At 39.2% G+C, this 16011-nt stretch overlaps 2 protein-coding genes across 2 annotated transcripts; one reads left to right on the forward strand and one right to left on the reverse strand.

Annotated features, from left to right (window-relative positions):
- Positions 1-1112: 1112 nt before the first annotated feature.
- On the reverse strand, positions 1113-2088 carry LOC107550334 (uncharacterized). Its single transcript, XM_016231602.1, has 3 exons — positions 1991-2088; positions 1284-1905; positions 1113-1206 (listed from the first exon to the last, which is right to left on the reverse strand). The coding sequence occupies exons 1-2, from the start codon at positions 2013-2015 to the stop codon at positions 1301-1303; spliced, it is 630 nt and encodes a 209-aa protein (XP_016087088.1). The 5' UTR covers positions 2016-2088; the 3' UTR covers positions 1113-1206; positions 1284-1300.
- A 467-nt stretch (positions 2089-2555) lies between these two features.
- LOC107550321 (myb-related protein B-like) lies at positions 2556-13509 on the forward strand. Its single transcript, XM_016231593.1, has 13 exons — positions 2556-2789; positions 3406-3502; positions 4690-4761; positions 4905-4997; positions 6299-6519; positions 8082-8124; positions 8850-9122; positions 9923-10065; positions 10150-10249; positions 10382-10492; positions 11687-11803; positions 11887-12039; positions 12824-13509. Exons 1-13 carry the CDS (start codon positions 2770-2772, stop codon positions 12950-12952), a joined length of 1572 nt encoding a protein of 523 aa, XP_016087079.1. The 5' UTR covers positions 2556-2769; the 3' UTR covers positions 12953-13509.
- Positions 13510-16011: the final 2502 nt, after the last annotated feature.

Below are 16011 nucleotides of genomic sequence, written 5' to 3' on the forward strand. Positions count from 1 at the left end.
TGTCTCATCTCGTGAGCTAAGTGTATTGTCACACCCCTAGTGTCGATAAGCAGTCATATAGCTGATAATTTTCAAAGTGTATAGCTTTCATTCTTCAGGGCAACCATATATTCATGAAAAAAAAAACAGTTTGAATAAGGAAAGCAATAACTTTGCCATAGTATCTTTTCAAATATTAAAGTTGCCGCAGTCATGTGCTGCCCCAACAAACCCCAAGTGGGGCAGTTCCAACTTTGCAAGGACAGTCTGGCGCTTCTGACTCACAGACTGTACTCTGTCCTGCGGCGTTCAGCTCAAACACAGCTGATCAAGCTAATACGGTCTACTGGCTCACTACACACTTCCAGGCAAGTGTGTTAGAGATCAAATCTGCTTGACGTTGGCCCTCAGGTACCAGGATTGGACATCCCTGGGTCCAAAAGTGCAGTCCCAAGACAGAACAACAGCAGCAGACAGGCATCGTTTATTCATTTAGAAAAGAACATAAAAGAGAAGCATTTTCACAAGCGGTCTCCGTTATATTGACCTTACAGTATGGTCACCGCCCACATTTCCTCAGAGGACAAAATAATTGCACGTTTTGAAACATGTTATTGATTGTCTTGTGCATTATGACGCTCACACTTGCCCACAGCACACGGAGAGATCGATTCTTTTTTAACACTAATGCACGCAAGTCATTTCAACACTTTATTTTTGGATTAAACGCATTCTGTCCTGCGGAGTTCAGCTCAAACACAGCTGATCAAGCTAATACAGTCTACTGGCTCACTACACACTTCCAGGCAAGTGTGTTAGAGATCAAATCTGCTTGACGTTGGCCCTCAGGTACCAGGATTGGACATCCCTGGGTCCAAAAGTGCAGTCCCAGGACAGAACAACAGCAGCAGACAGGCATCGTTTATTCATTTAGAAAAGAACAAAAGAGAAGCATTTTCACGAGCGGTCTCCGTTATATTGACCTTACAGTATGGTCACCGCCCACATTTCCTCAGAGGACAAAATAATTGCACGTTTTGAAACATGTTATTGATTGTCTTGTGCATTATGACGCTCACACTTGCCCACAGCACACGGAGAGATCGATTCTTTGTAACAGTAATGCACGCAAGTCATTTCAACACTTTATTTTTGGATTAAACGCATTCTATAAATACACTTACATAATCATGGATAGCGTTCTAGTAAGAAATCGCAGCAAGAAGCCTGTAAAATAAAAACAAGACGCATATTAGAACAACCTTTCTCAAATTGAGTTTTTTTTTAAGATTAGGATTGCATACCTAAAATAGGGTGTCGGTCAAATGGCCAAGTTAGATGAGCTCCGTTCCTCTCGGAGGTCTGGGATCGCAGAAGCAGGATTAGATCCCTGCCAGACCATTTCCTTCCATGAGCGCTGAAGCTCCTCGGAAACATTCGGGTGAGGGGGCGTTCCCGACCACATCAGTGACTGTGCCGATAGGTTAATAGGACTCCATGTGGACTCCAAACATGATTTTGGGCTCTCAACTATGGCCTTCACAAGGGACACTTCCCATGATGGGTGTGTGGTCGTCAGATCAACACAGGACAGGTCCAGCGAGCTGACCAGGACGGGCTTTTGAAACACGACTCTCTCGTAGGGTGTGGAGGACTTGCCTTGCACTGGACTGCTCAGCGCTGTGCTCAGGGCGCTGCCTGGAGAGAGGGCGTTCTTGTTGAGGGCAACTAAGGGTGATAAAAGACTTGTGGAGTAGCTCAGACATGGTGCAACCGCAGGGTTGGGCTCTGAATACTCCAGCACAATGCCTTTGTTTGGTCTCAGGAAGCCATCGGCTGAAACCGCTGATAAAGACAGACTCTGGTCTGCACAAAAGCCTCTGTCGAAGTCAGACAGTGATGGGCCCTCGTAGCTCCTGGTCAGCTCTAGAACACAAGCAGTGTTTAGAATGAAAAACATTGTTAGGTTCGATGTAAAACTAGTTTTTATGTACATGTATTAGGACTTCACCAGGTCTGTCACGTCCTGCATCCATTAGGAAAGCATGGCGTTAATTAGACTCAGCTTGCATTTATAGCTGAGCTTGAGTAGGTCATTAACGAGTCGTTCTCCAACTACAGCAGAGGTGCCCAAACTCGGTCCTGGAGGGCCGGTGTCCTGCAGAGTTTAGCTCCAACCTGCCTCAACACACCTGCTGGAGGTTTCTAGCATGCCTAGCAAGAGCTTGATTAGCTGCTTCAGGCGTGTCTAACTGGGGTTGGATCTAAACTCTGCAGGACACCGGCCCTCCAGGACCGAGTTTGGGCACCCCTGAACTACAGGCTCAGTTTGTCTAGTGATGGGACAGTTTTTACTGACTTCAGCAGGTACTAAAATAACCTAGTAATTTGGTGAACTTGAGTGGTGAAGCGATGCATACAGAAGTAGATGTCCTTGATATGTTTTGGACATAAATGCATAAGAAATATTTTGTCGCTTGTGTGCAACTTTACTGTTACGTGCTCACGAACGCGCACGTACTGCGTCTGTGTGGCGCGCACGCAGCGTGTGTCCGCTGACGTCACTCGCGGGAATGGCTGAGAAAAAGAAGCGCGAGCTAGAAACTTGGGCGCGCGGCGGCAATACATGTTTAGCTGGCGAGAGTTTATTATATTTGCTCGATCATCTAATTAACATCACAGCCCCACAGAAGAAGAAGAAGAGTAACATCACAGATGTTTGCATGCTGCGTGCGCAGTGGCCTCCTAAAGTTCTGTTTAATTGGTGCATTTTGAGCAAACATTAGGGAAATGTCGTGGTTTGCGCGCGGGTAAGTGCATACAGTATATTATTCTTGTATGTTTAGTGTAGTTGTGTTATAGAATGTTACTCTAGGACAAGAACATGACCACATCTGGTGCATTTAAATTAATGTTTGTGTTTGTAGAGATTAAGTTTGTGAAAGATGCATTGAACCCCGCCTAATATAAAGACACAAAGAGAGCTGAAACTCACGGTAGCTTAACCCGTGCACTTTCAACATTATACAGACAGACTGTAATATTATTAACTGATCCAGATCATTTCTATGCGATGCATGCCTCAGTTTTTATCCAGATGTACAGGTGTTGATGACATGCATTGAGACTGTTAGCCAGAAATGCTTGTAGATTGGGAGTGTGCATGTAAAGGGGATACTTTACATTACACTAACCACATCTGCTGGTCCTTGAGAGGGCTGAGAGTATTATTTAATTTCCACGATGGTGCGTTTTTCCATCTGGTTTGATCGACATTGTCTGGCAAACACAAGGCCAGATGTAAAAACACTGCCCTGCCAAATGCTGTCAGTGTACCATCAGCACACTGTTGCCAGAGTTTGCAGATCTGTGGTCAGTGTTGTTTTCCCCAACCCTAAACACTGATGTGTGTTTGTGTGTGAACAGTGAGGATGAGGACGAGGCCATGTGTCAGGACACAGACTCTGATGTGGCTGATCAGAAGGATTGTGGGAAAGTGAAAGTGAAGTGGACCCAGGAGGAGGTATGATCCCCGAAATCTTGTGTAGTGCTGACATCTATGTGACCCTGGAGCACAAAACCAGTCATAAGGGTCAATTTCTCGAAATTGAGATGTATGCATCATCTGAAGCTGAATAAATAAGCTCTCCGTTGATGTATGGTTTGTTAGGATAGGACAATATTAATAAATCTGGAATCTGAGGGTGCAAAAAAATCTAAATATTGAGAAAATCATCTTTAAAGTTGTTCAGATGAAGTTCTTAGCGATGCATATTACTAATCAAAAATTACGTTTTTATACATGTACGGTAGGAAATTTACTAAATATCTTCATGGACCATGATCTTTACTTCTCTTTTGTGCCGCAGACGTTTTCCTCTTGTTTTTTTATACGCCATCTCTATCTTTCTGTCGCTCGGCTCGGACTGAACGCTCTCTCCTCCACATCATGAGTAGACACGCCCCTTACTGCTGATTGGCTACAAGTTTGTTTTGCTTTTCAGCCCGAATCAGTTTTCTAAAGTGTTTTTGAAAAATCGCTTACTCTGCCTTTAAGACTGCTTTTGTGCTCCAGGGTCATATATGTGTATGTGTGTATATATATATATATATATATAAACAGTTGTTTTGTTTGGAATTTAACAGGAATATAGATGTATGTATTGCATGTTATCGGAAAAGTAAAATGAACAGTACTTATTTTTTTTGCTCATGTAATGTGAAGTTAAGGCACAAAAGATTAGATTATTCATAACAATCAAAAATCAGTGCAGAAACTGCTTGACATTATGACACTTAAAAACAAAAGACCATAAACTACTCAAAGAAGCTGAGATATAAGACGCCTGTAACCTGTAATTTCTTAACCATCTCAACTTTACACTACTTGGAAAGATAAATGAATAATTCACCCCGAATTTCATTTCTGTTATAATTTACTCCCCTTCATGGCATTCCAATGAGCCTAATGAAATAACATATGAGCTTAATATTTAGACCCATAAACCCTGATCAACACACATACAGGGAGCTCTTGAGATATGATAAACAGCAGCTCAAACTTCCTCTGTTTGTATGATAATCAGTGCTCATATGTGAATAAATGCACCCCTTTTTACTTTTGCAGGGCATCCAGCTTCAATCAGTTAGTTTTTTGTAAATAAAATGAAAGCTGCTGTACGCATTTATGTATTGGTTTTTATTTTCCAGGATGATAAGCTGCGAAAATTGGTGCTGAGCTTTGGATCAAATGATTGGAAATACATTGCTGGCTTTTTACCTGTAAGTCTGTTTACCTCAATAATGCGTTCAGAAAGCTCACGTGAGAAATTCCTTGCTTAGTTTAATGGAGCTTTTGTGTCTCCTCGTTTAAATGTCTGTGGTAGTCTGCTTTAACGTTGGCAGCTGGTGTTGTTTATTTGAAGAGTCGATCAGAGCATCAGTGTCAGCATCGCTGGTTCAAAGTTTTGGATCCTGATCTCGTCAAAGGTCCCTGGACAAAGGAGGAGGATGAGAAGGTACGATGCACAGACAAAACAGCTAAAAAATGCTTTCACCAAACAGTCTTTTAATCAAGCTGGCAAAATTGAAGTTTTTAGTAAGTGACACAAATGTATGATTTCAACAAATCATGGAAGGATTAGTGAAATCTAATCATAAGAATTGAATTTACTGTATAACGTGGAATGTTTTACAATTTGGCAAATTTTGGATGAATTAAAAGTAGGGCTGTACACCAAATACAGTTCTGATATTGGACTAATGCCTGTGAAAGTTTTATATATATTAAAATCTAGTTACCACTAGAATAGTTGCTTAGTTTTCTGCAAAAGTAGAAATAGACTTTTGCTTTTTGAATGCATATGATGCTTTGATTGACATCTAAAAGAATTTGAACCATTTAAAAAAAAAAAGTAAGTAACATTATTAGATACTAGAGCCCGACCGATATATCGTTTAGCCGATATTATCGGCTGATATGAGCCTGTCGCCGATATATCGGTATTGGCGAATATGCCTCCGATAATTTATATATATATATATATTTTTTTTTACAAAACATATGCAGATAAAATGCTTGAAATGGTGTGATTACTTAGTTTGCTACTGGTGACCTGGATGAAACACTTTAAATGCGTGAATGAATGTTCCATAGTGAAATAAAATTCCACGGAATAAAGTTGAATGGAATTGAATTAGTTGAATAAACTTAAACTTTACTGTTCAGTGCACTGATGTCAGACTCATTTTGAATAAAGTTTGTTAAATGCCCTGCCTCCATCATTACATCTCTTTGTCACATCATTATAAGTGTTTGATCACCACATTTGAGTGATAATTGCAAAAAATGTGTTTGTATATATATTCTGTTTATGTATATACTGTATTCTATATATAGTACCAGTCAAATGTTTAGACACACGAATGGGAAAGTGTCCAAACTTTTGACTGGTACTGTACTATGCTATACACAAAGAATATCGGCCGATATATCGATATCAACCTTTTTTTACGCCCAAATATCGGTATCGTATCGGCCCCAAAAAAACCCATATCGGTCGGGCTCTATTAGATACTACAGAAGTAAAGTGATTATTTTGAGCTAGGCTTTTATTTGAGATTCAGTGGGTTAATATGACTTGGTTTTCAGTTATACAATTGCCCCCAGAATCCGGGAAAAAAAATAAAAAGGATTTTATAGGGCTTTACAGTTGGTCCAGCAGTTTCTGAACCAGTAATCCTGATCTATCAGAGGAGTCTGTAAATGCATCAGTGAGAAAGTATGTGAAGACTGTACGCTGCTTAAATGTGCGTCCAGGTGATTGAGCTCGTGAAAAGGTACGGCAACAAGCAGTGGGCGATGGTGGCCAAGCACCTGAAGGGCCGTCTCGGGAAGCAGTGCAGAGAGCGCTGGCACAACCACCTCAATCCAGACGTCAAGAAGTCTTCCTGGACCCCAGACGAAGATCTCATCATCTACAAGGCTCACTGTGTGCTGGGCAACCGCTGGGCCGAGATCGCCAAACTGCTTCCGGGAAGGTGAACGCACTGCAGATTTTAGGAGTGATAGGTTGTCTGAAAGAGTACTTGGCTTTTAGGGAAGCCTCGTGTAGTTGGGCTGGTTTACGCTCACGTCCAACAATGTTCTTGTATTCAGAATCAGCGTGGCTGAATGTAATGGCTTGCAGGGATCTAGAAGCTTCTGTTGAAAATATTTTATAATATTGTATATTTTAAAACATGTTGACACATGTCTGATTGGTATGGAAGCTTGTTGCTACCATGGAATAAAAAACAAAAAAGAAAAGATAATTGCAACTTTATCTCGCAGTTCTAAACTTGCAATTGTGAGTTCTAAAGTCCAGACAAAAAGTCAGCTCACAGTTCTTGACAATTTCTAATAATTGTGAGTAGATCACATGTCACGCCATGTATATATTATAATTGCTATGTATAATAATTAAAAATGACTATTACCATCAGATGTAATCTGATCATGTGAATTATCTTGGCCAGAGATGAACTACTATCCTGACTAGTGTTCGACCGATATTGGTTTTTTTGACAGCCGATGCCAGTATCTTGGAAAGCACAGTGGCCGATATACAGCCGATATAGTTTTAATTAATATTTAAGAAATTTGAAATCATTTGAAAATTGATTAAAAAAAGAAATGTTAAATAAACATACTTATACTTTAGATGACAAAGTATTTTTCACAAATAAATATTTTATAAAAATATAATTTAATAAGTAAACACCGTAACCAACAGAGCACTCAGTACTCTGGGAAGTTTGTGTGCATTAATCATTTTTTCCAAATAAAGCCAAGGTAACACTCATTTTACATACAGCACACAGTGGAAATTACATGAATATGGCAGTGGGCAAATGCATAAAGCGCAGCATAATTTGAACTCACGAGTGTAAAGTTTGTCAATCGTGCGTCTCCAGTGAAGCTGAACTCTTCTCCAAAAAAAATGGCAAATATCGGCCGATATATCGGTCGACCACTAATCCTGACTATCTCTCTCTCTAGCCTTCTTGCTAAATTCTAGATCTAATAACCCCTAGATAAAATAACTAACAAAAATGGCTTGTTTTCTGATATGTACATATCAGAGCTTTCTATCTGTCATACATTTTATTGAATTTAATTGTAATATTTGTACTGCTTTGAGAAAATTGTTTTTGTGTGTGAATACCATTGTAAAGGTTTTTAATCAATTTAATCCAAATTCAGTTTTAGATGTTTTTAGGAAAACTGGGTCTTTTTTTAAATTTAAATAACTTTTAATCAAATTTAATATACTTTTCACCACAGAATTAGCCAAAATAAAAAAATTTTTTAAATTGACACCGCGTTAAAAAACAATCCATCCTAGCTGTGGATTATCTCCTACCTAACGACCTTGTCATTTATGCTCGTGTCGGTGTTAATCGATGCGATCTTTTCTTCAAACACACTATTCCCAACAGATCTTGCTTTTTTGACACTAAACACAATGCCCTCAAAATAACTCCTAATAAATAACTTATTCACAAATGTGCATTTTAAGTATTTGAATTCTGACTAATTATGCTTGTACTGTGTAAACCAGGGCTGTCCAAACTGGGTCCTGGAGGCCCGGTGTCCTGAGGCAAGTTGGAGCCAAACTCTGCAGGACACCGGCCCTCCAGGACCGATTTTGGAGTGGACAGCCTGGGTGTAAACTAAATTTGCAATTTTGACTGCAGTATATACATTTTTAGGAGTCATGCTCGTTGATTTCTATGCGCCCAATCAGACATCATAGAATTTTTTTCTGAATTGACTGGAGATTTCAGGTCATCTCTTGACTAAATCCTTCTTGTTGAGCCCTGATGGAGACTCTTTTGCTGAGTGAGTGTAGGCCTGACCCAAGCGGCCTCACGCTCTCTCTCGTGAAACCAACACGGAAGTGACTAAAACTTTCATCGACTGGCCGCTAGAGGCTGGCTCCAAAAGGACCCCCATGTTAAAATGCCCAACTTTACAGCAGAAAAAACATGTTTACAGCCTGGTTCAAAAAATTATTTTGGTCTATATAGCTAATTTTGCCCTTCGTGACAACTGTGAGGGGGGTGTTTTTTTTTTTTTAAATATATAACTTATCCGTTTAAATTATATTAATCCTTAAGATTGTGCATAATTAAGAGCGTGGCCACTTGAGTGACAGGTGGATTGCTGCTGCTGTCACCACTGTCCCGGAGGGTGGACTAGGAGGGTGTGGCTTCAGCAACCACTTTGGGCTTCAAAAATGCTCTTCAGAAACCTACGGGTGACGTCATGGACGTCCATGTTTTTGTACAGTCTATGGTCTGACAATAGTAATAATGTCTTGTACAAGGATCTTGAGGGCTGGTGTACAATGTCGGACTTTGAGCTGCCGGAGGAGAGCCAGAGCTCTGAGCTGCTGCAGTTTCGTCTGGAGGGCAGCACCCTGCAGGAGCTCAGCAAGGGCAGCAAAGGGGAGCTCATCCCCATCTCACCCGGCGGGGCGACGCCTCCGTCCATCCTGAGCCGCCGCAGTCGCCGCCGCATCGCCCTGTCCCCAGACCCCAACGACTCCATGACCCCGAAGAGCACACCCGTCAAAATCCTGCCTTTCTCTCCTTCACAGGTACCAATGCGTCTCACCACTGCCATATTTGCACCTAAATAGGATCCAGATCCTCCAGTTAGCACTAGGGGTCAACCAGTATACTGGCTGATCTTTGGCAGTTTTTTGTATTTTTATTATTAGTATTATTATCGACATTGGGCGACGTTTTGGAAGCAGGACTTTTATTTTGATGGCACAGTATATGAAAGTCAGACTTACTGTGCGGAGTGCACTGCTAGTTAGAGAGTTGAATTCCTTTTTATTCATATTTTCAACAGTTACTTTATTTGTGAAGAATGCGATAAGTTTACAGGCAAAATCAAAAAGTCGCGATCTAAACAAATCTGTTTATTTTACAATTGTTTATTTTTTTTAACGAGGTTCAAATGTTTTGATTATTTACGTTATTTCTAATTTGAATATCATGTAAAATGAAAATAAATTTCACCAGCAGTTAAGCATGTTTTTACTATTTTTAAAAAATAATTTGTATATCAGCTTTTTATCAGCCGCCCTGCTCTAAGATATCAATATGCATCAGCCATCTTTTCCAGCTAATTTTAATTTATGATTCACTGTTGATTCAGTGCACTGAAGCGTTGTTTTTATTGACTTCCGTTCAAACAAGTTGTTGACACTTCCAAGATTATTATTTTTTTGAATGTGACAATGTCTGCTTGTGTATAGCAAACACCCATTCACAAATCCTTAGATAGAAACCATCAAACATGTTTGATTCAGAAAGGCTTCACAGTGGTAGCTCGTTTATTTACTGTAAAGGAGTTCTGAGTTTTAATATTATGTTGCTATTTCAACAGTTCCTTAATATGTGGACCAAGCAAGACACGCTGGACCTGGAGAATCCTTCTCTGACGTCGACTCCTGTCTGCAGCCAGAAGGCCACCGTCACGACACCCCTGCACCGCGACAAAACCCCGCTCACGCAGAAGGAGAACTCGCTGTACGTCTCAGCGCTCACTGAGAGCTTTAGTCACATCTTTTGAGTTCAATGCCACTGTTAAACTTTTCATTTGCCCTCCTGTAGGTTTATCACACCTAATCACAAATCTGATCTGGACACGACTCCCCGAACCCCCACTCCTTTTAAAAACGCCTTGGAGAAATACGGCCCTCTGCGGCCCCTGGTGAGAAGTTTACTTTTTATTGTCACGTTTAAGCAAGTTGAAATCTCACATACAACTCACTGATGCTCAGCCTCCTGTTTGATATTCTAGTTTTGATACTGAGTTTTTTGCCTCTCTTTTGGTTCTCTTAAGCCTCCGACCCCAAATTTGGAGGAAGACCTTAAAGAAGTGTTGCGCAGTGAGGCAGGAATTGAGCTGATAGTAGAAGATGAAACTCCTACAGAGAAGAAACGCAAACAAGTGGTAAGACGGCACACGGAGAAGAAATAATATCATGTACAAGTAGTGCTGGGCGGTATGACCAAAAATGTATATCACGGTATTTTCCAAAATTATACCGGTTTCACGGTACATAACGGTGTATTTTTACCGTTAACCATATTTTCTACTGACTGAGAGAGGAAATACTGCAGTATATTGACTTAGAATGCCCTATTTTACTGTCATGATGAGTGAATATTGTCAAAAAATACCACACTAAATAGTGACTAAACACGACCCCTTTTAATACATGTTAACCAGGAGTCACTCTCATTTATAATCACAGCATCGTCTGATAAAATCAACATGCATCTACACTAAAGAGCGGCTATGCGGTGGTTTTGGCTAGATTACTCTTTTGTCTCGTGCAGCGCACTGCCTGCGTCTGAGCAACAAACTAAAAAGTGCATGTGATATTAACAGAGGAACTACGCTCATATTTATAATTCCAAACAATCAGTAATCGACAGGTGCTAGGAAACGCTGTTTTGTACTCATTTATTGACGAGTCGGCTGCGGCTCGCGGGACAGGCCTGGGGAAATCTTCCAACTGAACCATAGCTAAGATTTATCCAAGAAAGCCGCTAGGTTTGTAAGTATGAGTATTCTATGGAAAAAAGCAGCTAAAAGGGTGTGAAAGTTGCTAAATCTAGTGCTAAAGTCGCTGGTGTGTGTGAGATGCGGGAGCTGATGGCAGGGGCGGTGGATATTTGTGGAGGTCAGTGTGGATATTGTGGATGAGTTCTTCTGTGTCCTCACGTTCTATTAGTTCTACAGCTTCAGTTTCTGAACTTTCACGCTTAGTAACACATACAGCTGTTCCCTCACCACAGTGCAGCAGTGAAAAGGGACTTCTTTCAAACAGTGTCGCGTTCCCAACGTTGTTTAAGCCACATACACCGATATTGCGGTATTTTAAAAATGAATGTCATAACAAAAATAAACACCGGTATTCGGTATGAACCGGTATACCGCCCAGCACTATGTACAAGCAGTTTCCGGATTTTTTATATATATATATATATATATATATCTAATTTTTTTATTATTTATTTATTTTTTTTAAATGGCATAAAATACTGACATGGCATAAAACATCCAAATATATAGAATAAATGTGACTTGTTTATTTGCCAGCTTGCGGTTATATTGAATTATTTGTGTCTCTTGTAACAGTACCGGCCGCTGATGAAGAAAGTGCGCAAGTCTTTGGCTCTGGATGTCATTGACTGCAGTGAGACTGTTGCTGCACGAAAGCAGCAAATGAAACACGCAGTCAAAACAAGTCAGAAGGTACAGAAACCGGGCCGGCGGGGTTGCATTTGCCCAGTATCACTGAAAAGATTTAAGGCATGTTTTGTATTTTGAAACCCCAGGCTCACATGGCACGGTCGCTCGCTCTCGTGTCCTCTTGTGGTGTGAAGCAGGAAGAGAACGTGTTGGATCAAGGATTTATTCTTGGCCCGAATGAGAGCGGGCTGCCCTCTAAACCTGTGCCTCCCACACTGAAACTGAGTCCTCCATTACCTGTAAGTGCTGTTAAATCAGACAACCACATGTTTACAAAACACAGTTTATTATCATGTTTAATAACATAGATTATAACAACAGCTAGTATGTTTAGTTTTTCCTGTTTTGTCTCGGTTCATAACTGTTAAGTGTTTTATTAGGCAAAACAGTTTTTGCACTGATGACAGACAGTGGTTACGTGTTGTAAAAGGGATAGATCATCCAAAAATGGAGATTTTCTGAAAATGTGCTCACCCTCCGGCCATCCCAGATCAGGATGAGTTTGTGTCTTCATCAGGTTTGGAGAAATGTGTCACTGCATCAGAGTCTCAGCAATGGATGCTCTGCAGTGAATGGGTGCCGTCAGAATGAGAGCTGATAAAAACATCACAATAATCCACAAGTAATCCACAGCACTCCAGTCCATCAGTTAACATCTGGAGAAGACACAAGCTCTCATTCTGACGGCACCAATTCACTGCAGAGCATCCTTTGCAGAGACACTGATGCAATGCTACATTTCTCCAAACCTGATGAAGACACAAACTCATCCTAATCTGGGATGGCCGGAGGGTGAGCACATTTTCATCAAAGTTTCTTTCTTTTTTTCATTCTTTTTTGGGTGAACTATTCCTTTAAATAAAAAGTGTTTATTTCACTAGACAAAAATGCACATTACCACATGGTTATTTAGCATTTAAAGCATTTTACTCTTGAGTTTATCAACAATAATTAAATCCTGATACATACTGTAACCATGATTTAATAAATATATATATATATAATTTCCTTTTCTTGTGATAGATGTCTCCAGCCTGGGAAACTGTTGTCTGTGGACGGACAAAAGACCAGCTGATCATGACGGAGAAAGCAAAGCGGTACCTTCGCTCTTTAAAATCTCGTGCCCCAAACCGAGCGCTCATACTTTCCTGATCCCACGCCGAGTCCCAATGCAGCTTCTGGATATTTCGTTTTTTTACAAAGCATAATGTGTAAACTTTGTGTTGATTTAAAAAAACAACAAAATGTAAATGTCATGTAGAATATGAAACCAATTACTTGTTCCAGAACAGACACTTTAATGCTGATAATGCTTTTGTCCTGTTTTCTGTGGCATGTTAGCACATTCAGAACACTTCATTTAACCCTGTATAATAAGTGTTGCTATTTAGTTTTATTTATGTGTTGTCAACCTGCTTTTGATGTGGCTGCAAATATAAAATGTCGAGCATACCAAGCCGAGTAAATAATCAGGTTACTGTTCAGGGATCTCCGTATCGTTTTGTATTCTGTTCACATATTCTGCTACTCCGCTCGTGTGATGTACTGGCTGAATATAGTCTGTATTAAATAGGTTGACATTTTTCTTGGCTTTAGGAGGGTCAACATATTACACATTTTGAAGTTGTGTAAAGTAACCTTTAGGACCTCAGGCTAAGGCCTTAATTCAGTGTGCATAGAAACATGAAAACATGTTGTTTTTTGTCTGAAAAACAAAAAATGTATGCTATTGTATGCTACAAAAGAAAAATAAAATGGCTGGTGAACGTCTTGATGGTAACACTTAGACCATGTATTTCTGTAACTAGCATATTTAAAAAAAATTGTCTCTAAATATCAGGAAAACTGAACTAGTTAATTACTTTGTCATTTAATTACACAAATGGAATAAGCTGTATTTTACTCATTTAAGGATGATTTTAGATGGATGTAAGGTGCAGTTTTATCTGGTTGTGTACTGGATCTAATGACATGCAGTGACGGTATCGAGCTAAATCAAATGCATATAACTGAGCTTGTAACACATTGCAGTAGTTACAGCATTTAAGCAGAGGTACAGTTTATGTTGTTTTATGTGAGGTTACGTTAGATGAGTTTTGCCCCAAGGAACATAAATGGACTTACCAAAAGGTCAAATCTGCTATTTATCCAAAAAATAAAAAGCTACAGGTTTGGAGTCATATCACTTCTAAACAAAATAGTTTTTGTTATATCCAATCAAAACAAGTTTGTCAGTATATGCAACAAGTGTTTAAATTGTCTGAGCTCTTTAATTAAACCACATAGAAAGAATACGGGATGCAAATCAAACACATACTCAAAATGACCTTTAAATCCATGTTTGTAACATTCTGAGATCATCTGCACTGCTGCACTTGGTAGTATTTTCCACTTTTTTCATGTTTTATGTATTTGGTTAATTGGTGTTCACAGCCCTCTTCAACCAAACCACTACATCCGGATAAGACCCCGATACAGACGCCTAAAACTGAGTCCAACAATCACATGATTGCTTTGTGCTCTTACTGTAACGCCATAAAATAGATTTTCAGATGGTGAACCTCATCTAGTGAAAAATTTAAGGGGGTCTGAATACTTTCCGTACCCACTGTATCTATTTTTTTATATATATATATTAAAATAGAAAGTTTTTTTAAAATTGTAGTATTTCACAATATTGCTGTTTTACTTTATTTTGATCAAATAAATGTTGAGCAGAAGAGATTTCAAAATCATTAATACTTGCAATGTTTCCAAACTTTTGGCAGGTACTTTAATAATAACAATTCTATCAATACTTGTATTATATTATATATGATTAATTATTATCATGATTAATAAATCTTTTTTAAATAATAAGTGCTGTGGTCGTGGTCAGATTTTCCTGCTTGTTTGTCTCTAGCTGGATCACATGCCTGATGAATAACATTGATTCTATCAGTCGACAGCATATAGACTCTTTTTTCACATAATAAAAAACACACTACAAATTATATTTACAATTAAGCGAGAAAACAAAAATCCATACATGATTGCATATCTCTGTCAGTCACAGGTGACTTTATATAAGTGAATACACATACATCTGCTTATAACCTGATGCAGGTTTTGCCAAATTTCATGCATTTGCCATAAAACAAATGATTTCAGCCAGCACACACTACCCAACTAAATCTCACGCCAAATAACAAGAAAATGCAAAATAAATGGAATAATTTAGATTAAAATATGCATTATAAATTTCATAACCGTAAAGGGATCTTAATAAATATTTCTTTACAATAGGCCCCCCTACATAATCCAAAACGCTCCCTCAAACCATTAGGCTACAAATCTTTCATAGTGCTCATGATATGTGCCTGAAGCTACAGATGACTGTCTTTAATCAGCCTGGTCATGGTTTGTATTTATATTTTTATATTAATTAGTATATTTATAGGCTATTAAATTGTGGTTTTGGGGTCTTTGAGACATCCATGAGCACACTGACATCCCTGTACAAATATATTACACACAGATTAATAACAGTCCTCTTTTTAATACAAACACTGGACTGTTTATTCAAACGTGTTGTTTGCTGCCTCGTGAGTTTCGTTTTCGTTTGTTTCAAACAGCAGGTGAACTGAAGGTGACCGCTTCTTTCATTCAGCTCAGTTCTCGGTAAGTACACGACGAAGAGACAGTTTTGTACTTCTTGTGTGTCGGTAATATTCTCGAAATGCGCTGTAAATGTAATAACGATATGGTCCTTCACTCTGACCGTCAACAATCGATGTATGCATGCAGTCTAAAGAATAATAATAATAATAATAATAATAATACATGCATAATGTGTGAAGACAGAAATCAAGACGCACCACATTTAAATTAACGTTAAATGCTCGATAGGCTTTTTTTTTTGCTTCACAGAACTACACCCTTCACAAAATGAAAATGAAACTAAACGTGTTCACTGTTATTTTGTCAAAGCGACCTGACAACAAATGCGGGGTGCAAGTGATCTTACATGTACATGATCTTATTAGCAATAGTAGCAAGTTATTCTTAGGCCTTTCTCTTTTTTTGTGAAATAAACAAGACTCGTTCCTACTATTTACTTAAAGCTAAAGTTTTCTTTCAGTTGCAGTTCGGAGGAACAGACCGTCAAAACAATGAACATTGACGAATATGTGAGTATGAATCTCTCTCTCTCACACACACACACACACACA

Source organism: Sinocyclocheilus grahami, unplaced genomic scaffold (genome assembly GCF_001515645.1).
Source record: "Sinocyclocheilus grahami isolate Dianchi unplaced genomic scaffold, SAMN03320097.WGS_v1.1 scaffold396.1, whole genome shotgun sequence".
NCBI lineage: Eukaryota > Metazoa > Chordata > Actinopteri > Cypriniformes > Cyprinidae > Sinocyclocheilus > Sinocyclocheilus grahami.

Bases quoted from the DNA above. Each gene is read 5' to 3' on its own strand.
- LOC107550334 (XM_016231602.1), bottom strand. From the start codon at position 2,015: ATGGATGCAGGACGTGACAGACCTG. The intron at 1,906-1,990 runs GTGAAGTCCTAA...CTTGTGTTCTAG, and splicing joins TGCAGGACGTGACAGACCTG to AGCTGACCAGGAGCTACGAG.
- LOC107550321 (XM_016231593.1), top strand. From the start codon at position 2,770: ATGTCGTGGTTTGCGCGCGG. The intron at 2,790-3,405 runs GTAAGTGCATAC...GTGTGTGAACAG, and splicing joins ATGTCGTGGTTTGCGCGCGG to TGAGGATGAGGACGAGGCCA. The intron at 10,493-11,686 runs GTAAGACGGCAC...CTCTTGTAACAG, and splicing joins AGAAGAAACGCAAACAAGTG to TACCGGCCGCTGATGAAGAA.